This window comes from Podarcis cretensis, assembly GCF_951804945.1.
Source record: "Podarcis cretensis genome assembly, chromosome: 2".
NCBI lineage: Eukaryota > Metazoa > Chordata > Lepidosauria > Squamata > Lacertidae > Podarcis > Podarcis cretensis.
In genome coordinates this window covers 77,550,930-77,577,516 of record NC_137171.1, presented here as the reverse complement: position 1 = coordinate 77,577,516, position 26,587 = coordinate 77,550,930, and the positions used below count along the sequence as shown (strand labels likewise).

General features: G+C 37.7%; 2 protein-coding genes and 1 long non-coding RNA gene across 8 annotated transcripts in view; 2 read left to right on the top strand and 1 right to left on the bottom strand.

The window, feature by feature from the left end:
* The window catches only part of LOC307211090, a 387,208-nt gene that overhangs the window by 315,459 nt on the left and 45,162 nt on the right, over positions 1 to 26,587 (top strand). The window lies entirely within an intron of this gene.
* CENPP (centromere protein P) overlaps positions 1 to 26,587 on the top strand; it is a 163,128-nt gene that overhangs the window by 97,004 nt on the left and 39,537 nt on the right. The window lies entirely within an intron of this gene.
* ECM2 (extracellular matrix protein 2) lies at positions 1,944 to 25,677 on the bottom strand. 5 transcript variants are annotated; one of them, XM_079967284.1, is made up of 11 exons: positions 25,452 to 25,676; positions 23,634 to 23,671; positions 22,556 to 22,872; positions 17,526 to 17,714; positions 15,451 to 16,011; positions 14,986 to 15,101; positions 14,451 to 14,586; positions 12,582 to 12,739; positions 9,832 to 9,971; positions 6,907 to 7,233; positions 1,944 to 5,494 (listed from the first exon to the last, which is right to left on the bottom strand). In XM_079967284.1, exons 3-11 carry the CDS (start codon positions 22,848 to 22,850, stop codon positions 5,266 to 5,268), a joined length of 2,151 nt encoding a protein of 716 aa, XP_079823410.1. In that variant the 5' UTR covers positions 22,851 to 22,872; positions 23,634 to 23,671; positions 25,452 to 25,676; the 3' UTR covers positions 1,944 to 5,265. The 5 variants fall into 5 exon arrangements, with proteins under 5 accessions (XP_079823410.1, XP_079823412.1, XP_079823409.1 ...); XM_079967286.1 differs by lacking the exon at positions 23,634 to 23,671 and having other exon boundaries at positions 15,451 to 15,990; positions 25,452 to 25,677; XM_079967283.1 differs by lacking the exon at positions 23,634 to 23,671.

Below are 26,587 nucleotides of genomic sequence, written 5' to 3'. Positions count from 1 at the left end.
TCTTTTAAAATTTTAAATAGTTCAGCTGGAATACCATCACTTCCACTGGCCTTGTTATTTGCAGTGCTTTCTAAGGCCCATTTGACTTCACTCTCCAGGATGTCTGGCTCAAGGTCAGCAACCACACTACCTGGGGTATATGAGACATCCGTTTCTTTCTGGTATAATTCCTCTGTGTATTCTTGCCACCTCTTCTTGATGTCTTCTGCTTCTGTTAGGTCCTTTCCACTTTTGTCCTTTATTATGGAAATCTTTGTACGAAATGTTCCTTTCATATCTCCAATTTTCTTGAACAGATCTCTGGTTCTTCCCATTCTATTGCTTTCCTCTATTTCTTTGCATTGCTTGTTTAAGAAGGTCTTCTTGTCTCTCCTTGCTATTCTTTGGAAATCTGCATTCAATTTCCTGTATGTTTCACGATCTCCCTTGCATTTTGCTTGCCTTCTCTCCTCCGCTATTTATAAGGCCTCATTGGACAGCCACTTTGCTTTCTTGCATTTCCTTTTCATTGGGATGGTTTTCGTTGCTGCCTCCTGTATAATGTTACGAGCCTCCATCCATAGTTCTTCAGGCACTCTGTCCACCAAATCTAAATCCTTAAACCTGTTCCTCACTTCCACTGTGTATTCATAAGGGATTTGACTTAGATTGTATCTTACCGGCCCAGTGGTTTTTCCTACTTTCTTCAGTTTAAGCTTGAATTTTGCTATAGGAAGCTGATGATCTGAGCCACAGTCAGCTCCAGGTCTTGTTTTTGCTGACTGTATAGAGCTTCTCCATCTTTGGCTGCAGAGAATATAATCAATCTGATTTCGATGCTGCCCATCTGGTGATGTCCATGTGTAGAGTCGTCTCTTGTGTTGTTGGGAAAGCGTGTTTGTGATGACCAGCTTGTTCTCTATCACTAGCCTAAGGCAATGGCTCAGACCTATTACAACCATCCTAGACTGGGACAGAAAGACTAAAGTATTATAGATCATGTAATGGTGAGTGAAGCAAAACCAGTAATATTGAAAATAAAGGTCTCCTAACCTGTCATATAATTTCAGTATTTTCTTCAAGTTACAAAATAAAAATTGCTAAGGATGACTGCTGTATTAATCACAAGCCACTTACCGGTAACTGTCTTGGGGAATTTGACATGGGATTTGAAGGAATAAACACTGAGATCATACATCCTTCACTTTTTTAAACAACCTCTGTTCCAGAAAGAACAGGCTTTATTTTCCATTACTGTCTACTGTACCCAGCACTGGAATGTTGTACAATGATATTTACATAGTTTCATGAGACATAGTAGCTCGGGGTAGCCAACCTGATCCCCTCTATATGTTGTTGGACTACAGTTCCTATTAGCCTCCACCAGCATGGCCAGTAGGGATGAGGAGAGTTTAAATCTGGGAACATCTGATGGCACCACTTTGGCTATCACTGCAATAGCCAATCCATATAATACCATACCAAAACAGTTCACCAAATATGAGAGAAATGTCTGGCAAATGGTAAGGTAAATAGAAATGATGGAAGAATTACAAAGGAGACCATGGAATTTTTTTCTGAGCTTATACTTTCATCAGAATGGAGTGTTCTGTTTGCTTATGTTGAAAAGACAATATCTGTAAAAGATGTGCAGTTGACATCTTCCTGATAATTGATTTGTTCTATTACAGTTACATTTCCATGCTGCCAAATTCCTTTTCAAGTCCCGTAATCTGGTTGCAAATATCTCCAATCATTACTAATACCCTAACTTTCCCTCAGTACTCGAGATTTTAGCATTATACACTCTAGTAACCCTCATCACCAGTTCCCTTTTAGTCCCCATTCATCCCAATTATTCAAGTTACTCCAGCTAGGCTGTGGTTCCAAATCTTCCCATTATCCAGCTGCTATTAGTACTGTTCAGTGCTCAAGTAATTGTACTAACCAATATGAAGACAATATGTATTTTGAAAATACTTTATTATAGTATTGAAAACAGTTATAATTACTAATACTATAATTATTATAGTATTGAAGACAGTTATAATTACTAATATTCCTTATATAGCATGAAAATGGCTATCAAACAATAGTACTTTCATTTGATTAGATTTTTTATGTTATTTATCTTACCAAAGATACATCTGTGTATATATGTGTGTATATATGTGTGTGTCTGTGTGCATATATATATGCACATAATTGCAAGCACATGTATTATGCATGTTATTGGCCCATGAATATGCTACCCGCTCCATGTATGTTTCCTGGAAAACACATATGTTATATGTAATATTTGAGCAATCTTATACCATACTGTAAAAGTGCATAACATGTAAGAGAACATGTAATAAAATCTTGATAGAATAACTTGAAAACGTTATAAGAATTACAAAAAGACCAAAAATATATCACTTACCAAGGCACCTTTCCTTTTACTTTAGATCTGGGGTGAGGAGCCTGTTGTTTTCCAAATGTTGTTGAACTCCCATCAGCCCCAACTAGCATGGCGAATGGTCAGGAATGATGGGAGTTGCAGTCTAGCAACAACTGGAGAGCCACAGTTGTGATCTAATAATTCAGATTAGGGGTAAAAAATATTTCTCAAGAGGATTACATATTAGCAGATATTGAGTCATATTTTTGACCACAAAGATGCTTAAAGGCACAAATAAGAGAGAGAAAAGGTCACAAATCTTATTGTATCTTAACCAAGTATACAAAACATTTTATTTCCCACCTTTTACTTATCACATTGTCAGATTCCTGGGTTCCTGACCATTAGCTTACTTTTGGACTGGTGTGTTTTGCTAGTGTATTTTGTAGTAAAATATCATGTGTCATGAAGTCTGGCAAAGTATCCATGTTGCACAATGGAGCAAGCAGGTAATGCAAAATGCTAGCTGGCAGGGGGTAGTGTAAAATCAGAGTTCCTGCTCCTACACCTTGTTTTAATTTCCCTCAGTTCTTAGTGGCTCTTTGAATAGTGAGAGCATGTTATTGAAACAAAGGGATAGTGGCATGATATACATTTTGTGACCAGACTCTAGAGTCACCTCTTCTTTTCAGGGACAACAGCCATTCAGTTCATGATTGTGGAAGAAGACTCCAAATTTAGAAAAAGCTGTTGTCTGTCAAAATCTTTTTAGAACATGTACACATGATGATTTCAGCAGCGGCTTCCGCAGCTGGAACTAAGAATGTTTACAGTGGAACAACTGTATCATCCTATGTCTGCTTTCCATGGTTTCAAGTTTTTATCTGGAATGTGAATTATTGGGGAAAGCCATCCAGCCGCTACATCTCAGGCATGTAATTCATTCTTGTCACCACCTCAATTAACACAGATTTGTTAGGAGGTGGATTTTCCAATTTATCTTGTTTTCATTGAACATACTTTGGATTGCCTCAGGCAACTATGAGTGCAGTCAAAATGTTTGTTTTTTTTTGTAGTACTTGTTCTATTTCTTTGAAATATTTGTTAGTGTTCACAGTTCCATGAAAGCTTTAATACTGCGATGTGAACTAGCATGGAATTACTTTCTGTGGGGAATTTTGCCTTTTAATTTGCTAATGATGTAAGCAAAAACTGCATATCATTAGTGGATGACAAAGACGTCAGCTTGCATTGACCTTTGATGATAAATGCAAGTTGCATAGCTTTTGATTATGCCTCAAATAGCACACATCTATATGAAGAAAGCTTCTCTATCCTCTGCTTCTTTATCACACCATATAATGGTCAGGATGCATCAAACAGTGAAGAGGGTATAGCTCAGAGGTGTAGCTTAGCATATGCCATCTTCAGTTAAAAGTATCTCAGGTTGGAGAGCCTTTGCTAGTCTAAACAAGCAAGACTAGGCTACACAGCACAGTATAAGGCAGATTCATATGTTCATAAGCTAGAGTCACTTGTCAATTCTGTCCTTTTTAAGATCCTATCCATAAGCAACATGCCATTTCCTCATGGTATTTGATACCATTTTAAATCTGCAAAGTGTTGTACGGTTTCTAAGTTTGCTCTGAGCGTAATCTACATTGTCTGCAAGTGGAGGTAATAGATGACAGTTGCACTATGAGAAGTGTGAATGGTAAGCAACTGTGATAGAGGCAACTCTGCCTATTATTTTGAAACCATTTTTATCCTGCTCCCAAGCAATCTGGTCTCAAGAGGAACTAGCGCAGACTGTGCCATTCCTTTGCTACAGATTTTCTATGCTTGTATATTATGGAGCCACTGCTTTCCCTGCTTTGGAGCTTATTTGGAGCTTAGTGTACTTCTGCTTTGGAACATGTGCCTGTTTTCAAGCAGGTATTATTTTTGCATGAACTAAATGCCATCACATATTCTCCTAGAACAGAGGAAGCTGCCTTGTGCTGAATAAGTCCATGTAACTCAGTACTGTCTACATGGACTAGCAGCAGCTCTTCAGACATGGGACATGTCCAGCTCTACCAAAAGATGCCAGTGATTGAAACTGGGACCTTCTGCATCTGCAAAGCAGAAGTTCTCCCTTATTGTGGTATTATAGTAGACTATTGCTACGTTCTCAGGCACAGCTGTCACTGTATTAATGAAAGTCCCTCTCCCAGCTCTGGTTCATGCCTCCTTCACTCCTTAAAGGAATAGTCAGACTATGCTTGCAACTACTCCCACCAAGACTTCCTTGCTCCTTGAGCTTTTCAGTAACACGGCTTAGTGATATGTGTTACTCAAATAATGTTGTGTGATGTATTGATTTGTATTACATTGTTTGTTTTTTTAAATTGCAGTTCCCATGAGCAACCTACAGCACAGGTTAGCATTAATGCCATGTATGAAGAGGCCCCAAATGTTCTACATTTGGTACTGTCTTAATTTATATGTGCATTTTACAGTATTTTCTTAATTTGAAATGCAATTCCAAACACACACACACACACAGCCCTCCCCTCTCTGTAGGGTTATAATTCATTGCATTGAAAATATTTATCAAGTCAACTTTTTGAGGAAAATCAGAAGGTCAGTGAAGTTCAAGAATCTTTCTTGTACTCACTTATCACATTGGTATGCTATATTTATCTTACTAGAAGTGAAAAATAGGCTGCAAGTATAATATTTCTAGGCATGTACACAGCCAGCTTCCTGAAGATATTCCTACAATTATACCTTACCCTTCATTAATAATAAATAATACTGTTAAGTAATAGTGCTGAGGCACCTTTCATAATTTGTGCTTTGGTTTTCTTGCTTGTGGAGAACAAATATTCTAATTATAGTATTTACATGCAAAAACAGTTCTTTTATTTGCTCTTCTGAGGTTTCAGAATCACACTAGAATATGATCTGACACATGAAAAAGCATATGGTGAAAGTTCCCTTGTATTGATGTAATTATATTCAAGATGAAGGTGTTCTAATTGTGAATCTTCATAATCATGATTCTCTTCACTGTCATCATCTTCCTCCTCCTCCTCCTCCTCCTCTTCATTATCCGACCTACTCCTACAGATGCGCTCAGTAGGGACTGTTCTGTAAAACCATATATGAAATAGTTAAAGGAGATTAACTATTACATTTTGCTAGCAAATTTCCTTTTTCTTTGCAGCTCATTTTCAAGATGGAAACTATTGTAAAAAGTGTGGAAAAAACACAGAGCTGTATCCAGAATTTTTCATTTTATGGGTCCCCAGTTATTCTGGTTAGGCATATTATAAGCCACTATCAAGCATTTTGTCATTTGCACACATAGCACACGCTACTAAAAACATGAACACAGTATGTACCTCTACAACATACATGTGTGTTTTCTGTTTGTGTACACATGTTTTGATGTCTAGTCACATTTAGAAACCTATGCAGCATTGCAGAAAATCCTCAGAACAGGAAATTTGGTTCACTCATTTAGAAAACTTGGTCAACCTTCACATTTGTTATTTCTTAATACTGGCCTAAAATTTAGTCACTATTTTTATTCATGACAGTACCACGTACTTCCTATCCTGCTTTTGAGGGTTAGACAGCCTCTTACTTTCTCGATACCAAATGTTGCTGATAAATGGGAATGCTGCTATCCTCATACCATGTTGCTTTTACATGCTCAGGCCATGTAAACCTGTTTGGAAATAAGGTGATATCAATCTAATTTCCTGTTTGGAAATAAGGTGATATAAATCTAATATATGCAGTTATTTATTCAATGATCTTCTATATTGTGGGCTTTGTGAAGAATGTATCTGAGCATTTCCTACTGCTGTTTGCCATCTTCATATGGAAAAGAAAATGAAAAAAGACTTAGTGGGAGCATACTATTTTCTTTCTGCTGTAGTCTGATGTTCAACCACTATAATTTTAAATGCCCTAAGTGCATGTCAGGCACCATCCTTGGATTGTTAAGGAAAGTTTGGTCTGAAGAATGTGGTATGTGGAATTTTCAAATGACTACTGCTCAACAATAACAGTTAGAACAAAAGAAGAGCCTTGCCATATTTGATCAAAGGCCCATCTAGTTCAGCATTTGTTTCCCTCAGTGCCCATCCAGGGTAAACAGAGTAGGAAGGCAACATCCCTCCTCATGGCTTTTCCCCCAGCATCTGCAATTCAGAGCTATACTGCATCTGAATGTGGATATTCAGTCTTGCCATCAGGGTTAATTGAGGTTCATAAAATCAGTTTTCCACAAAGTCATCTAGTAGGGGGCTTCAGAGTTTGAGGGACCATTGGTCTGGCAGTGAAACAGGATCACCTAAAATATGGCATCCCAATTATTGGGATCAGTATGACCTATTGAATCAACAATGTCTTGCACTAGTGGCCTCAAAGATTCAGTTAAAGAAGTAAGCAAGAATTCCATAAACCATGATTTGCTGTGTTTGAACATTTATAATAGAAAGCCAGTATAACATTATTGTATTTACAATTAAGATGTGTATTTATTTATTTACCTTATTTTGTTATTGTTGAGCCTCAGAAAATTTAAGGATCTCATTTCTGCAATTCCACGTGGTACAGACTTCAGTTGGTTGTGATCTAAGAAGACTTCTCTTAGAGAGTGATATGCCCCATAGAATGACACAGGATCAATTCCCTCATCATCAAGTTTGTTAAATGAAAGGTACAGATATTCCAGCCCTGGCCTCATGTGTCCAAATACAAATCCTGGGATTCTGTCAATTTGGTTGCCTATAAGCACAAGGTGCACCAATGACTTTGGCAGATAGGAGGGAACATGATATATATTATTGTAAGAAAGATCAATAGATTCCAGGTTCCTAAAATAAAGTGAAAAGATATTAAAAAGTAAGAGCATAAAGTAAATAATTTTGTCTTCATACATAACATGCATTTTAAGAGTTCAGGAAGATTGGAAGCGTACAGTCTTATCTGTTTTTCTGGAAACCATTTGGGGAATATTTGTACCATATGTTGTTCGGCTCTAAAACTCCAACTCCCGTCATTTCTAGTTTGCAGGACGAGTGGTCAGGGATGCTTGGAGTTGTCGTCTAACCACATCTGGGGACCCAAGGTTAAGAAAGGCTGCTTTAACCACTTACACCACACTGGCAGTACTTCTTTCTATCTTCCTAACCATCCATGGGCATTTTTACATGTACAAAGCAGGTATGGGCTGCCATCCTGCTTTCTAGCCATAAAGAGTTAGCAGGCTATAAGGAGAAATGGTGAATTATTTGGGTTGCCTGAGAGCAGCTCTTCTTTGTCATAGCAACTGGTAGTTTTCAGCCTGCAGTACATTCTACTCTGCACTAATTAATAAAAGGGCAGGACTGTAAAAAGTCAAAGGGCATATCTCAGCTCTCCAAAACAAATTCACACTAAAGAGAACTTTTCCCCTACCACCTACTCTTTTCCCATAGCTATTGTCCAAACATGTTTATATAACTGTCACTGTCCAGGATCTGACAGATTGCTCAAGTCTGTATAAGAAAAAGAATAATAACTATAGTCACATTCATAGGCCAAACCTTCTATTTAATTTTCCTCTCTTCCATTAGTTCAGGACATCTGTGCTAAAGTACTCTTTTGGAGTTAAAACCACTCTCCCCACTCTCAGTTATCTCATTAGTCAAGTTTTTTTAAATACAATTTGTAATACTTGACACATCAGAAATCTCAAGTGTTCAAATGCATTTCCCTTTGAAGGAAGAAACAATATATATTATTGCCAGGATGATAGCATTATCTATCTCCATCCAGAGTCCTGGTTTGTGTACTTTGGATTGAAATGTTTTAATTGGTCAATAGTTTTATTGTTGGATTGTATGAATCTATGTTGTATATGATCAGAGGCATTTTTGCACAAAAAGCAGTAAAAAATAATAATAATAATAATAATAATAATAATAATAATAATAATAATAATAATAATTTATTTATACCCTGCCCATCTGGCTGGGTTTCTCCAGCCACTCTGGGCGGCTTCTAACAAAATATTAAAATACAATAGTCTATTAAACTTTAAAAGCTTCCCTAAACAGGGCTGCCCTTCAGATGTCTTTCAAAAGTCTGGTAGTTGTTTTTCTCTTTGACATCTGGTGGGAGGGCGTTCCACAGGGTGGGTGCCGCTACCAAGAAGGCCCTCTGTCTGGTTCCCAGTAACTTGGCTTCTCGCAGCAAGGGAACCGCCAGAAGGCCCTCAGCACAGGACCTCAGTGTCCAGGCAGAACGATGGGTGTGGAGACACTCCTTCAGGTATACTGGACTGAGGTCGCTTATTAATTAATTAATATGCTACCTGTATGCTCTCTTCCTGCCCATCTTAACTGTACCCATAGTTCCTTATTTTTCTATTTTAAAAGGTAACACATTAGCATAATGTTTACTTAATAGCCACGTCCTTTAATTGGACATTTTCCTCCAGACATCGGGATTCTACTATCTACTGAGATAGATTGGTAGAATGTAACCTGCTTACAGTGAATAACTATCTCATTAACACCATGAATAAAAAAACACCAGAGTTCCTTTCTTCAGAGGAAGATGCTTCTGGTGTTTATAATTTTGCTTTAAGTAAACTAGACACCTGTATGGTATATGTTGTCAAAATCCAAAAATAAGCTCGCCTGGGGAGTATGGAATAGTTTGATTTTTTTTAAGGTGACAGTTTTCTGTGTCAGAGGTCTACAAATTCATTTACCATGTTGCTATCATGATCATTGTTGGCTCTCTCCACTCCTCAGTAGTTCACTGAGCAGAGCAATCTGGAGAGCAATCTGGAGAGAAAGGGTTTGGAAATAAAATTGTCCTGAAAATAGAACAGTGTAAGGGACTTGTTCTGTTCTCCAGAAATTCTGTGCAAAATCAAGCAAGAGCCAGCACAGCCCCCAAATCCATTGGCATGCACAGAAGACTCACTGGGACAGGAGAAAGGATTTTCTCTCACTTTGGATGTTTAGAAGGAAATACACAAAGTCCTTCCATCATGTTAGAAAGAGTCGTTTGTGAAGTTACTTATATCCCACATCACATCAAGTAATTGAGAAATGTATTTTCACTGAAGCCATCTTCCTACAAAGCTCTGTGCAAAGTGATGAAAAATACCCTAGCACCCTGTACCGTGCTAGTAGACTGGGGGTGGGACATTGGAGTTAGTTTCAAATTGCCCTGAGCTTTCTACAGGAAGCAGAAGCAGCATGTGTGTCTCTCACTGCTCTGCCTTCTCCAAAAGGAAGCACGGTAAGAAGACCACACTCTTTTCTCCCAAGTTCTCTTTGTATACCAGCAAATAGTTGGTTAATATGCCAAGAAAAACATTTGTGGAACCTCCATCTTCTATGTAGTACAACTTCTTTATTCTATACTTTAATTAATTAAATGTTGTGATTGGAAAATAACACAAAGTTTACACTTACTCATGATTGATCCATGCCAAAGGAGCTATCCTGCTTTCTTCTAATTTGTTGTGCCTCAGAACAATTGTGTTTATATTTCTGGTATGATTAAAGCAAACTTCTGTAATTTCTTCAATTTGGTTATTATCGAGATATAATTCCTATTTAGAATGCATGGTAAAAGAATGAAATATGTAAAAAGTGTATTGTATAATACATTAAAGTGGTTATTTTAAAATGTAGAATATGTGGCGTAAAGCTGCTTTACTTATTTTCCAAAAGTGGCAACAAAGTTGTTCCTTGTTTCCAGACAAAGTTAGTTAAAAAAGTTAGCTATTAGGAAGGTGATGGAAAATGCATTTAAAAGTATGGAACAAACAAGTGATTAGCAGGACAACATATTAATGCCCCACAAGCATATCAGGATGAATGTTGATTGTCATATACCTGCCTCACAAACAAATCAGAAGGAATGCTCGCTTACAACAAAATCTAAACCATGCTGAAAGGAGAGCCATAGATAATCTCAGAAACAACCCAGACATTATAATTAAAGAAGCTGACAAAGGTGGAGCTGTCGTCATCATGAACAAAACTGACTACATTCAGGAGGCTCACAGACAACTTTCCAATACCGCCTTTTACATAAAATTGGACTCAGACCCCACACAAGAATACAAAAAAGAACTGAACAAGATTGTTAAGGAGCTACCCCCACACATCCAAGAACAGATCCTCACTAACACACCAACAGAACCTCGACCGGGAACTTTCTATCTTCTACCTAAAATACACAAACCAGGAAATCCAGGACGCCCCATCATTTCAGGTATTGGCACTATTACAGTGGGTGTCTCCGGTTATATGGACTCTGTTCTGAAACCATATGCCATCAGTGCTCCCAGCTATGTACGTGACACCACAGATTTTCTGAGGAAAATACAATCTTTAAATAATCTTCCCAACAATACTATACTAGCTACTATGGATGTGGAATCTCTGTATACCAACATCCCACACAACGATGGTTTACAAGCTATAAAGAACACCATTTCAGATAAAACCACAGCGGACTTTGCCACCAAACTCTGCCAATTTGTTCTTACCCACAACAACTTCAAATTCGGTGATGACCTGTTCCTTCAGATCAGCGGCACAGCTATGGGCACCCGCATGGCCCCACAGTATGCCAACATCTTCATGGCAGATTTAGAACAACGTTTCCTAAACTCCTACCCACTCAAACCTCTCTTGTACCTGCGATACATTGACGATATTTTTATCATCTGGACACATGGTCAACAGACCCTGGACACCTTCCACCAGAAATTCAATGATTTTCACCCCACAATCAACCTAACAATGAATCAATCTATGCAAGAAATACATTTTTTGGACACTACTATAAAAATACAGGATGGGCGCATAGACACCACCTTATACCGTAAACCAACTGACCGACAAACATATCTACATGCCTCTAGCTACCATCCCAAACATACCAAACAGTCCATTGTATATAGCCAGGCACTACGTTACAGCCGCATCTGTTCCAATTCTACAGACAGAGACTCTCACCTAAGAGATCTACAGCAAACCTTTTTAGAACTAAAATACCCAGCAGATGAAGTTAGACAACAGATCAACAGAGCCAGACTGATACCCAGAGAGAACTTGCTGCAAGACAGACCCAAAAAAGAAAATAACAGAACACCTCTAGTCATCACATACAGCTCCCAAGTTAAAACAGTACAACGCATCATCAGAGATCTACAACCTCTCCTGGACAATGACAGTTCTCTTTCTCAAGCTCTGGGAGGAAGACCTTTCATTGCCTACAGACAGCCACCCAATCTTAAACAACTCCTAACCCACAATAATACTACAACCAGACCTAACACGGACACTGGCACCAGAGCCTGCAATAAACCCAGATGCCAACTTTGCTGCCACATACACCCGGACAACACCATTACTGGCCCCAACAACATCACACATACCATCTCGGGACTATTTAATTGCTCATCGTCTAACATTGTGTATGCAATCAAATGCCAACAGTGTCCTTCAGCTCTCTATATTGGACAAACAGGCCAGACCTTACGCCAAAGAATAAACGGACATAAATCAGACATCAGGAATCACAAGACAGAGAAACCAGTAGGAGAACACTTCAATCTCCCAGGACATTCTATACAAGATCTCAAAGTAGCTGTTTTACTACAAAGGAATTTCAGAAATAGACTGGAAAGAGAAGCTGCTGAATTGCAACTTATCACCAAACTTAAAACCATGGAGAGTCCTGGTCTGAACAAAGACCTTGGATTCTTATCTCATTATACATGACAAAGCCATTTTTCACCTTCTCACCCCTTGCTTTTTCCTGTAAGACCTATTGCAGTCGTTAAGAGTCATCAACAGGCTCATCACAGCTATCTGCCAATCACCCATTCCCACCACCCTTCTGAGTAATACCCCTCCCCACCTTCTCACTATATAGAAGGGTCTGGAAACTTCTGTTTCAGTGTATCTGAAGAAGTGTGCATGCACACGAAAGCTCATACCAAGAACTAACTTAGTTGGTCTTTAAGGTGCTACTGGAAAGAAAAAAATTTTTTTGTTTTGACTATGGCAGACCAACACGGCTACCTATCTGTAACTAACCTCTACAGTAAGCCTTGTGCAAGCAAATCAGGATAGGTCACCTAGAGGAGCCCTGACTATTATGGAAAAGGAAACAGATCATCTTTTTTATTTTTAAAAAACCTTACCTCAATAGAATTGGGAAGGCGCTGCGGAATGGTCCTAAATTTATTCCGTCCAAGGCGCAAATAAGACAGGCTCTTCAAAGGTTGAAAGGCTAATGGACTAACATTAGCTTCGTTGAGTTTATTGCCTTCTAATTCCAGTGTCACTAACTTTTCTAAACCTTTAGAAAATAAAGCAAACATGGTGAAATGTTTGTGCTCATCCAGTAAGATTCAAGGCAAAAAAAGAATCTGAATATTGGTATTTCATATTCTAACCAATTTCTCTTCTCATTGACCTATGCCTCCAGAATATCAGAGAGAAATTTTAATCCTAATGTTATTTAATAATAGCAGGAGAACTTAATGTTTATTTGAATACAATTTATAATTATCCACACTTGTTTGTTATTGGTTCACTAAGACACAATTATGATTATAGTAAATTTAAATAAATTAGGAATAAATATAATACACGAGAATTATAGAATACACTAATTTTTTATTCTAGCTTTCAAGTAGAAACCACATGCATTGAAAATATAACTGTGCCTTGTTCTGAGTCTGATCACCAGACTTATTTTTTACCCTTTGTGCTATGATTAAAATAAAAGTTCCTATCCTTCATAAGGAGGATCTCTCATCCCCCATTTCTATCTCCTCTTGTGAGAAACAGGGGAGCCTCAGGTCTTCCAGATCTTCTGCAGTGCTTCTTGGGCCAGGGGAGGTTCATCCTATAGCAGCACTTTAGGGTGCCCCCAAGAAGGTACTTAATTTCACAAAGGTGGCATCTGGATATTGCAAATGAGTCATTGGCAACAGACTTTTAAAACTAACCAGATTCTCTGTTATCAGCAACTAATGCCTTAGAAGATATTTGGTCTTAAAGAAGAAGATACTGTATGTATTTTGAACAATTTTTAAGTAGCAAAATGAACATAATGTGTACTATTTTGCATTCCAAACTATAAACAAATTTTGAGGGAAATAATGTTCTGTTCATACTGCTTTTCAGCATTAAGAGCTAGATCAGTTCACATTCTGAACCGGGTAATTTACATGTTTTAGCCACACCAGTACACAATTTCTTTTTGCAAACTTTGTTTTGAGGTTTTTCTTACAATCAGCGGTATATATTTTATGAAATAAATAAATAATCTATTGACTTCCAGTATTTTTAGACTCACTTTCAGTAAAAGCCATCCTAAGGCAGCTTACATGCATTTCTATAAATGTAAAGGTAAAGGGACCCCTGACTGTTAGGTCCAGTCGTGAACGACTGGAGCCAGCGAACAGCTTTTGGGTCATGTGGCCAGCATGATTAAGCTGATTCTGGCAAACCAGATCAGCACATGGAAACGCCATTTACCTTCCCGTCAGAGCAGTACCTATTTATCTACTTGCACTTTGACGTGCTTTCAAACTGCTAGGTTGGCAAGAGCAGGGACCAAGCAGGGACCGAGCAACAAGAGCGGGGATTCAAACCGCTGATCTTCCTGATCGGCAAGCCCTAGGCTCTGTGGTTTAGACCACAGCGCCACCTGCATTCTATAGAGTAGGTGGAATTAAAAAGAGTATGCAACCTAGTATCTCTCCTCTAGGCAGATTACTGGGTAAAAATCAAGGCTACAGCTACATTCTTATGCATCTGAGTAGAGGGTGGTTGTCCCTCTTGTAAAGCATGTAGCTAAGTACTGGAAAAACAACTTTGTGCACAATCAGATTTGTCAGTGTGATAAAACAAAGAGTGCAGTTCCCATGTTTAAAAATATATGTACATGGTCCACTCCTACTGTCTCTGAGAAAATACTTTTGTTCCACCTACTTTTTTTCTTGCCATGAATTTGTAAGCTTTTATTACCTTAGTCATCTGCATTCACAGTTACAATATACCTTCAAAGCTGTATTCATCAATTGCATGTAGTTGGTTTTCGTTTATTTTAAGTTCTTCTAAAGTTGATGGCAAACCAATCGGAATATGTACTAGTGCATTTCCATCCAAATATAAACGTTGCAAATTCTTCAATATCTGTGTTGGGGAAGATACAAATTGAGAAATCGAATTAACTTTGATTTTTAAGTTTTAAAATATTTTTTTCTAGCACTGTTTGCTTTAGGTTCATGTGTGCTTTATGAATATTACTGTATGTGGCCTGCGTTGGCTACACTAGCACATGGGGAATTTAAAAATAAATTGAAGTCAATAATTTTCACCTCCCTAACCTGTGAAAGTAGTAATTCTCACAAAATATCCCCAGATCTCACTTTGTTTTGTCAATGATTTCATTATTGATTGCAACTGTGAAGAGTTGCAGAGTATTCATTAATGTACTCTAATGGATTCTTTGACAAACAATTTCAGCAAAACAGCCATTGCTATACATTGACACACACACACAAAGAATTTAAAAACCCTAGATTTTCTTACTTTAAATGCACGTGGACCTATGCCAGATGATGTGATATTATTTCTACGAAGATCAATCCTTTCCAAATTGGGAATCCCATTAAAAGCTTCATCTGGGATGGAAGTTATAGTGTTACCTAGGGAAAAGAAAGGTTTGTAATAGCAATAGGAATTTTAAGACTCACTTTCATTTCTTAATCATTTTCCATTTCCATTTATCACACAGATGCTTAGTACCATATTTAGTGTCAAGTAAACATTACGATGTCTCCATATTGCTTCTTCATAAACCAACGAAGCAAGGATTTTGATATAGCCAAGCAAGGAATATCAAAACTTACATCACATTGTCCCTTCCCTCCTCCAATTTTTACAATGAGAACATTGGACATTAGTTGTCCGGTGCAAATAGAAATAGTAGAGCTAACATTAATGTGGGATGCATTTGAAAATTATTATAATAAACAGGTCAGGTTTTTTCCTTACCTACAAGCTCTATGCTTGTAAGCTTTGCATCCATGATTGGTGGTATTTGTTTGAGTTTGGCATTAACACAGCTGATTGTGTTGTCCAGGATGGAGCATCCGGTTGGCAAAGTAGGCACTTCAGTAGAAGGCTCAGGAATTGGGAAACGAGGCGGCATTCTGAATACATCACCACGCAAAACATCTTCCTCCTCTTTTTCTTCTTCCTCACTTCCTTCAGGTTGTTCAATTTCTTCTTCATTTTCTTCTTCCTCTTTCTTGAGTCCTTTTTCTATTCTTAACTCTTCTTCTTCATATGCTCTTCTCCTTTCTTCTGCTGCTCTCATCTTTTCATCTTCCCTTTGATCCTTTGTGTGTCCATGTTTTTCCTTCTGTTCGTGGCTTTTTCTTCTTTGCTGGGTCTCTTTATCTTTTATAGTAATTGCTTTCTTTTCAAGTTGTTTTCCCTTCTTTTCAGCATTTTGATCTTGTAGGTTGTACAAGACTGGATCGGTATGGTCATTGGGCTCTAGATTATCACCAGAAAATTCAGATGTGTCACCTAGTGAAATAGTACTTAGCTCTGAATGCAAGGAGGTCATGGTGTTGAAAGTGGACAGTCGATACCAATATAAAGAAAAATGATAACACAGTTTTTAGTAGCAAGCATTAGTATATATGTGCTTGAAGAGAATAATTATTCTATTATAGTGAAGAATATTAATAAAATGCAGTATTGTGCATAAAATCCCTAAGATAAGAAAATTACAGTGGTTTTGCTGGTGCGTTTTTTGTATGTTTACGCACATACATATATACAGACTGAGTTAAGGTGTCTGGTAATTTTACCTAAACACTTTTTAGTTCTGTGTCTTGAAATCCTATCTTAAATCTTTGAACTAGTTGTTAGCTTATGACATTAATATTGAAGTCTTAAACAATATTTATTTATTTTTTCCAAAATCTTATCATATGTTTGTTCCTTGTTTGAATATATAAATTTTAGACAAGGATGTTGAATTAATGGATTGGATGATTATCTGTTGTGACTCACAAATTCAATAATAGGATTTTTCCTAAATGGTGGTATTTGTGAAGTATAATATGTTGAGCTACATTCTAGTGAGTGCAACTGGTGACTGCAAACAAAAAAAGTTGGGAAAGATGAAGACCTTTGCCATAATGACAGCTAAACTGGCTCAAGAACTTAGTCATCTAGATGATGTAATTCAATTCAATATCTGAGGGTAAGGTAGCATTTAGGTTGCAGGTGATTGCCCTTTTTGACAGTAGTGCCAATGGCTATATAATTTTCCAGTTATTAACTCAAAATTATGAAGGAAAAATTCAAATGCAAAATGTATATTATCCTGCTTTGTTTCCCACCTTTGATTTAATGGCAGCATGTGTTTACACACTGGCAATGTTTGGACACATCACTAAACCATAAACTATTAGGAAATTAGTTTATGCATGAGCTATGTGCTACTACATGCAGCTTGAGCTTTCCTGCTTTGCTTCTCCCTTCCTCCAGTAGGAAAATGCAAGCACAGAGTGGGTGATGTAGTATTACATCAGAACCAGTGTCCATGGTTTATTTCCCTCTAAGCAAACCAAGATAAACCAAACTAGGCATCCTGATCAATGTTTGCTTGGAAGAAACAAACCACAAATCCTGATTCAGATATAACATTAAGTCAGCTGCTTTGTGGTTTGTTTCCTCACTGGAGGGAGGGAGGAGGAAAGCAGGCAGATCTGTTCATGGGCTTGTGGCTCAGATTTGCTGTTCATGTCTGCTGACATTTCCATATGGGTAAGAGTGTCTGTTGGCTTAGGTGCTGCGCTGACAGGGTCAAAAAAAGATGCCACCATCATCATGGACAATCAGGACAGCAGTAGATATCCCCAGTGGAAATGCCTGTGTACATATACAGCCTACCATAATCTATACAAATACTAAAAGGTTAATGAATAATTCCTAATTTCATTGCCTTTTAGCAGTTGCACATATTCAAAGGATTACATTACTTACACTAAATTGTATCCTGTATATATACTGTGTGTCTGAAGTATGCAAAAAAAATCAATATACTGTACCAATATCCATACACACTGGGCAACACTCTCCTTCAGGTATCTTGGTATTGTGACACGTCAGAGGATGGCACAAGGTTTCATCACACAACACCTTTCCTTTTGAGCAGAGGCACGTAACACAGGGTTTAGGAGACCACACAGACTTATCATACATAATCATCCCATTTGCAAAACATTTATTTTCTTTTCCTGATAAATGGAAAACAAAAGCAAGTTTTAAAATTGGTATAAAATGTATTGGTAAATTAAAACATTTGGTGGGTTGGTTTTCCAGATACCCAACTTCATACAAATCTCTGTGGGGGCTCTAGTGTATGCATGAGTAAAGACTCCCCAGCCAAATCAATGTTGAAAACAACTGTGCATGGACAAGAAGGATGCTACACACCATCCTTGGTATGTATCCAACATGGGAGATACAGCGTGGTGTCAGACTAGGTCTCCAGGAGACCCAAGATCAAATCCCCACTCAGCCATGAAGCTCACTGGATAACCTCAAGCTGGATAAACTCAAGCTAGCACTATTTCTCACCCTGGCACACGACATAGGGTTTTTACAAGAGTAAATGTTTATGTGTAAAGTACCATGTAAACTGCATTCAGCTCTTAGAAGAAGGACTATTATAAATTAAAGAAAGAAATAATAAAGAATTGGATGATGTAATTGAGGGGTCATGTTCTGTCTTGGGAGAGCCATGTAAATTATACTTTTTTGTTAATATCTTTAATATAAAAATATTTTTAATTTAGATATAGTTGACACAAAGATTGTGTGGTTGTAGCCACCTGTCTATCCTGGTGGTTTGATTACCAAACATGAATTGCATTATTTTATATCAAAATAAGTTCTATTTAACATTGTAAGGAGGTTTGTTATCACATAGATAGTATCTCTAAATCTATAACCCTACCCTCTACAGTTAATTGGTCTTCTTACATTATTGAGATTTACATGTAGGCTTAGTTTTTGATCACCTAAATTTTAAATTAGTGTACATGTTTGTAAGAGTATACTCTGCTACAGAAATAAACTTACTTGGCCTTCTACACTGCCTGTTAACTTCTGTTGATCAACAATCCAAGTCCTTAGTCTAAAAAAGCTAGCTAAACTCAAGAGAGGTCCACAATATGCCAACGGAAATTAGCAACTTCACCCACCAAATAGTAATTGAAAAGTTTTATTTCAGCAAGCTTTTGCAGAATTTCATGGTTCTGCTTTTTCTGCTTCTTTAATATGTCTAGTGTTTAGATTGTTTTTACTGATGTTACTGTGTTTTTTTCTTGTTTATTTGGTATAGTTTGCAATCCTGGTAGCTTGGGTTTCAGGTACTACAGAAGGAAGCATTTTACAGGAGCATAATCAGTTTTGCCATTCAAAACAGGGTGGGTAGTGGTCATTCCTAAAACTCTAAAAGGAAATGCACTACTTTCCAAGCACCTGATGTTAATCCTCATCCAACAGTTGAGAAATACAAGATTAGGACTTAATTTCATATGATAATAGTTGACAACCCTAACAAAGCTTGCTTGGTTGTTCTGACATGTGTCTCAGAAGTTACTTGCTACCTTACAGTACACCTACTTTGTGCAGTATAGAGCTGGAGTTGTTAATCAGTTGTTCTCCAACTGTTGTGGGTCTCCAATTCCCTAGCATGGCCTAGCACGTGCTAAGGGTTTGGAGTGTTTCCGGCCTCTGCAGCCACAGCAAGCACTGTGATTCTCCAGCAGTTTGACTTCACCCCCAGAGGCACACTCCATTGTCTCTTGAGACAGGCGGATGCCAACCATCAGGAGATTCATAGACTAGCAGCATATGAAAGACCAAAGGTTAGCCACCATGCCTTAATTATAGTTAAGGATCAGGTACCAGCCCTTACATGCAAGACCTCCTTATCGCCATCAGACAGAAGTAGGAAAGCTACTTGCAGGGGTCACTGATGGTTTTCAGAGTGCAGTGTTAAGGCTTGCTAATCACTAAGCCACCATCAAAGAATTCTGATTGTAGGACTAGGCTAGGAAGAGGGGTAATGGAACAGAGAGTATCACTAGGTAAAGGTAAAGGTACCCCTGCCCGTACGGGCCAGTCTTGACAGACTCTGGGGTTGTGCGCCCATCTCACTTAAGAGGCCGGGGGCCAGCGCTGTCCGGAGACACTTCCGGGTCACGTGGCCAGCGTAACATCGCTGCTCTGGCGAGCCAGAGCCGCACACGGAAACGCCGTTTACCTTCCCGCTGGTAAGCGGTCCCTATTTATCTACTTGCACCCGGAGGTGCTTTCGAACTGCTAGGTTGGCAGGCGCTGGGACCGAGCAGCGGGAGCGCACCCCGCCGCAGGGATTCGAACCGCCGACCTTTCGATCGGCAAGCCCTAGGCGCTGAGGCTTTAACCCACAGCGCCACCTGCGTCCCGAGAGTATCACTAGTTCAATTGAAAAAGCTTGCTTGTAGTCTACACACTACATATATATTATTAAAATGTGAATCATGAAAAGAAAACACAAAAGAAGATTTTAAGAAAGAAAGATGTGGAGTTCTGCTAAAGCCAGAGATGCTTATGACCTTTCTTAAAAAAAATAATATGGACATAAGATTGATTATAGGATCTGTTGTTAAATAGGCTTCTTTCCAAATCTGACCTTAACTTGTATTCTAAATACTAGACTAGAAAAATACCTTGTGGTTTAAATCATTGGCAGATACCTCAATGCCTTCAACCTTTGGAAATATGGTACAGATCCAATATTTCAACTAAAATGTCTAGTGGTTTTAGCTCAACTTTTGGGTAAAATTCCAGTTTTAAAAAGACAAGAATCAATGGGGAAAGGAGGAAACAACATATTACTTCAGCTGATGATTTCGGACAGGAAGATTTGAAATAGTTAATGAAATGCTTGGTACATGTATTGCCAGTTGTATTTAATGTTTAAAAAATGCCTCAAAATGAACAGTTTTCAATCAACAATATATATTATAAATGGGACATGATAGTTCTCTATCATTTCTGATCAGATTTTTTTTTATCATAGCCATTTCTATTAAAGTTGACATTATTTGTCCAACACAATGTTTATCATGCCTTAGAAGGAAGGGTGAATATATGTTCGAAGATGATCCAGTTTCATATGCAACAGTAATACAATTCTCTAAAGTAGCCAAATGCCGTTTGGGGCAAGAGGAGTTTTTTCAACCAGTTGCATGGTTAGAATTATGTAAAATGGTCAATTTTCAGCCAAGCTGGCACCTTAGTGACCGCATATATGTCATTCTGAACATTTTCATGTTCAATTTCTATCAACTAGTGTTATATAAACTAGTTGCATTATAAAGCAGGGTATGGGGTTACTAATAGGAGGAGTTCAGAGCATATGTATGTTTCTGTTTTCACTTTTATATTCAAGTTTCCAATTTAAACTCCCCATTTGTGGATTCTGTTATTATTGGTGAAACACATATTTATTTTATATTTTTACCCACCCTTTCCCATATAGATTGGTAGGATAGTTTGTTTCTATGACAAACATTTCAGTTTTGAAAAATGTTATTTAATACGTTACCATGCAAAGTGTGTTATTCTTCACATTGTTTCTTTGTGAGAAATTATACCTTTCAGTATATAGGAGGCACTTTAACTGAGAAAAGCATCACTGCATTCTGAAGGATACTCTGGGAGTTTATGATTGAATTGCAGTAAGGGGGCAAGAGCATTCTGGATGATAGAACATGTGGAATGCATTTCTTCAGCAGTTCATTGCTGGGCCTTGATTCATACCTGCTGAGACTGTGAGAAATGATCAAACTCCCCCCTCCCCCTTTTTGGACCATTGCTTCATATTTATTTCTGCTGTATAATGCATACATATTTAAGAGGTTGGTTTCTTGTCATTGTTTATGAGTCACAGATGGGTTTTGGATCATGCACAGTTTGCCAATTTATTGGTAGTGAAAATGTTAACTGGAGAACTGTCCAATTGCTGGATCAGATTCAATACTTCAACAATGAAGAGTTGAAATTATGTGCTGAAGCTTACTTAGTGAATAGTTCACTCAATTCCATGTGTTTTGCTAGCAAGGTTATGAGAATATGAAGGAGAATACTTTGCCTGTTTCTTGGATTATTGTTTTAAAGAAGGAGTAAGGGACAAAAAGAAAAAAATTGAATAATTTGGAACTGATTTTTATTTACTATCTATTGAGAAAAGCAGTATTTTGAAAGCATATCTTGTTCTTTGGCATTGGTGTTATAATAACAAAAGCTTAGTCAACATATAAATCTTTTGTTTGAATTGTGTTTTTGTATTAGTTTAATTTATTGTTTCCAATTTTGAGCTGCCTTGAAATATGTTTGTATGAACAGTGGTATAAAAGTCTTGAGAAATTAGTGTGCTTAGTTGTAAAAGGTAAAAAGGTAAAGGATCCCTGGACAGTTAAGTCCAGCCAAAGGCAACTATGGGGTGCAGTGCTCATCTCGCTTCAGGCCGAGGGAGCCATCGTTTGTCCACAAGCAGCATTCTGGGTCATGTGGCCAGCATGACTAAACTGCTACTGGCACATGGAAGACCGCGATGAGTGACAGATCGCACGGAAATGCCATTTAGCTTCTCGCCATAGTGGTAACTATTTATCTACTTGCACTGTTATGCTTTTGAACTGCTCGGTTGGCAGAAGCTGGGACAGAGCAACAGGAGCTCACCCCATTGCACGGATTCAAACTGCCAACCTTCCAATTGGCAAGCCCAGGAGGCCTAGTGGTTTAGACCACAGCGCTACTCATGTCCCTCTTGCTTAGTTGTAGAAGTGCATTGCACAGGGTGCTCAGCTTCTGTAACTTCTCTACAGCAGGCAAAGTACATACATGGTTTGCAGAATTCTGGGAAGCAATTGATATGTTTAGTAAATACGTGGATAGTACAACCCTTTGCATTTCTACTCAGAAATAAGTCCTTTTTAGTTCAGATATATGTATATAAGTGAGCGAGTATAGGCTTGGCATTTTAGTGAGCATAATAATAAAGTAAATATTCTCTGCTTACCTGGTAAAATATTGTAACTGGATTCTTGTCCACCCTGACCAATCAGAGAGTCAAATACTTCAGTGATATCACCATCAATATTAATAAGCGGAATGCTTGGTATTGGAGTAATAAAGACTGGGGATTTGATTTCTTGTTGCTTGTTTAGTCTATGATTTCCTGAGGAGCTCTTTCTTAACCCTCTATAGCGCATTCTCCTCCTTGCCCTCCTACGCATTACATTGCGTTCATTCTGAACAACAGCAATGCACAGAGAAACAAGCAGAATGTAACAGAATAGTGCTGCTTTTTGCATTTTCTCCTTCTAGTGTTGTATCCTACAGAAAACACAAAAAAGGAGTTTTCAAGATTAATGGAACTGTAGGATATAGTACTGTAGAAAATGGTAAGAGTTCTCTGAAGTGGATTATGTTTGTACCCAGCTGTTGCAGTGATTATTAATGCCCACTATTTTTTGGCCCGCTTTCTATAGTTTAAATTGGGCAGTGAGGTGTGTGACCAAGTGCCAAGGATTTGTTCTAGCCTAAAATATCTGAAGATGTGGGATGGAGCATTGATACATTATTTTCATGATTCTCTATTGCCAAGATTCTCAATGGGCTTTTTTGTTGCTTGTCAGTGTAGGACATACTATGTGGGATGTATCCAACTAAAGCACACTCAGGGTAGATTTGTTAAAATCTGTAGGTTATATCCAATGTTATTCATACTCACAGCAGACTCACTGAAATTGGTGGTGGTGATTCCTCCACTACAATTCTGCCTGGGACCTTGTTCATACCAGGAAAGGTCTTAGAACAGATAGTCAGTCAGTCTGTGAGGAGCTGGAAAAGGGTACTGTATTTGCTAAAAGCAAGCATGGGTTTCTCAAAAACAAATCATGCCAGACTAATCTTTTTTTCCTTTTTTTCTTTTTTGATAGAGTTACAAGCTTGGTGGATCAGGGAAATGCTGTGTCTGTAATATATCTTGATTTCAGTAAGGCTTTTGACAAGGTCCCCTATGATATTCTTACAGAGAAACTGGTAAAATTTGACAAGGCGCTAGACAAGCGGGAATTTGTAGCTGGTTTACTCGCTGAACCCAAAGAGTGTTCACCAATGGTTCCTCGTCATCCTGGAAAAAAGTGGTGAGCCTCAAGATTCTGTCCTGGACTTGATGTTGTTCGACACCTTTATAAATGACTTTGATGAAGAAATTGAGGGGATGCTTATCAAATTTGCAGATGTCACCAAACTGGGAAGGGTAGCTAATATATACCTCAGAAAATATAATCAGGATTCAAGATGACCTTAACAGACTGGAAAACTAAGCCACAACTTATAAAATGAATTTAAATAGGGACAAATGTAAAGTTGTACACTTAAGGCAGAAATAATCAGATGCACAAATATAGGATTTGTCCATGATGACAAGGAACCATTAATGAGTACTCTTTGGGTTCGGTCAATCAACCAGCTTTAAATCCACCTATCAGTTACCTCGTTAAACCCCCATTTTACCAGCTTCCTTGAGCTGTGATTCCTGCATTGCAGGGGGTTGCACTAGATGACTCTTGGGGGCCCTCCCAACTCTACAATTCTATAATTCATCCATCTTCACATCATATAATGTAGTGACTGTCTGTATGGTAGGAATCTTTATGCTTACAGGCCTAGCAATATGGACTCAGGTAGTTTGTGTAATGTGTAGCAACTATCCATCTTGCTTTTTTATATCTCTGTGCTTGCTCTTCAATCCACAAAGGCATTTTTGAAATAAATATTGTATATTCATTTGTATTGAGATTGGTTGGTTCTTGCTAATTCCTATGGGCATGGAAGGTAGTTTGGGCATTTCTAATGTAACTGTTTCTATTGAGTAACTCCTGGGTTCAGCAACTGACTGCTGTAAAGATCCCCAAATTGATACCTCTGTGAACATGTATTCACATATATGTGCATATAGTCACGAGCAGATTTGATAACATGCCAACTATCCTTACATAAAATCTGTAAGAAGGCAATAGCAATTCTTCATTGTGCTGGTGTGTGTTTTATGGGAATGAACATGTGATCAACTGAATCAGACTTTGCTTCCTGCCTAGCAGTAGTGAATGGAGTGCGCAACAGTGACTGGGAGCATGTTACGCACAGGATTTTTTTGAAGTTCCTGCATTGCAGGGGGTTGGACTAAATGAATCTGGCGATTCCTTCCAATTCTATGATTCTATTATTTGTTCCCTCTCATACCACATTCAAGAAGTAACTTCTGATTTGGCCAGCATTGCACAAATGCATCCTTCACAATGTCACTGAATGCTGAGAAAAATATACTTTCCCAGGTACCATAATATTACATTATGAATGCTGGTCATTCTTTATAGTTAGTACATTTCTGTCAGCAAGGCAGAGGAAATGGTTAATTTCTTCAACTGATCTTCATTAAAGGTACTTAGACTCTAAGCTAAATTGCATAAACATTACATTTGATATTCCAATGAACTACTGTTCAAACAGTAAAAGTAGGACTTTTACGCAATATATCTAGGAACAAGGAGTTGATAGTTATACAACACCATTATTAATTATCATGTCATATTTTCACAGCTGTGAATTTAGCTACATAGCAATTAAAACTTTGCCAACACACTACTATTATTCATAAAAATGGATAAACAGTACTCCACATTGCATTTTCTTTTGCTATATAACTCTGTTATTGGTGGCATTCATGCTTATTAAAATTAATGATTCTAAATACATAGTACTTTCTGCAAATATATTTGACATTTGTTCTATCATATGCAAGTACATCATACTTTAAACCTCAAATTGTTAAGCAAAGTTTTACATATATTTCACATGAATCTACCAATCTTTAAGCAATAATTTAAAATGTAAATGCAATATATTACCTGGTAATCTAATCTAACAGTAGATTCTGCTTGCTGTTATTTAATCTCCAGCTGCAAAAGAAAGAAACTTCGGCTGCCTTTAAAATAAAGAAAGCAACAGTAGAATTATGTTGAAACATGTAAGATGACTCCTTAGGGTCTGAAATAGTTCCTTTCCCTGGGGACAAGGCACTGCTCTGCCCTGTGTGCAAAGATTCTGCTAATACAGCTATTGAGAATTGTGCAAACTTCACTTAGAGAAAATGAAAAGCAGCACAATACTTTAGGTCCTTAGGCTGACAAGGCACAGCTGGAAACTTTCCTTTAACAATATGCTTACATAAGGAAAAGAAAACAGGACTATTTTCAAACTTGATAATCATGTGCAGGTATTTTAATCCTGATTTATAAACATTTTAGTATTAGTTCATTGTAGGTTTATAAATTTTACAGGTTACATACATATCATAAATTTTAAGTAGAAGCACCCAAGAACTCATTATTTCCTTATGTAATGACCAAGTTTCTCTGCTAACACTGTATCTCATTTTCCCCTCTGTGCTGCAGGCTTTATTCAGAATACAAATTCTGCTTTGTTTGAAGTAATAGATTTAGTCACAACAGAAATCTTTGCACTTTGAAAACTGAGTAACTGAAGCATTTCTTCTTGCCTTGCCATTAAAGAGTAACTAGGTCCTGAAATATGACACTTGCACATAGCTCTGTAGAAACTACAGTGGATTTTTAACCAAAAAAGGAAAGTATACATTACTCACAAGTTCTCTTTGTGCCAAAGGGGTGAAGTCTCCCATTGTTTGGCATATGTTTCTTAGTGTATCACAGTTTCAAAAATGCTAAAAACATCTAACAGAACAAAACCTTTGAACAATCCTTTGAAGTCACATCATTTAATTTGCCATAATAGATATTTAGAACTTGAAAGGCAGTGTCACATTAGGAAAAAAAGTATCATTTTATCATTTTGTGAAGGTTGAGGTGTGCTTCACTTTATGTCTGTTTTATGTGATCATTTATCCTTAATGAGCAATCCTAAACTCAATGATATGTAGCAAACTCATATTATGTCAGAGGGGACATTTCGGTCTTCAGGCATTGTTATTATTGTTGTTGTTATCATCATCATCAATATTATTAAT

Bases quoted from the DNA above. Each gene is read 5' to 3' on its own strand.
- ECM2 (XM_079967284.1), bottom strand. From the start codon at position 22,850: ATGCAAAAAGCAGCACTATTCTGTTACATTCTGCTTGTTTCTCTGTGC. The intron at 14,587-14,985 runs GTAAGAAAATCT...TCCCCAACACAG, and splicing joins TAGGTCCACGTGCATTTAAA to ATATTGAAGAATTTGCAACG. The intron at 9,972-12,581 runs GTAAGGTTTTTT...CATTCTAAATAG, and splicing joins GCCTTCCCAATTCTATTGAG to GAATTATATCTCGATAATAA.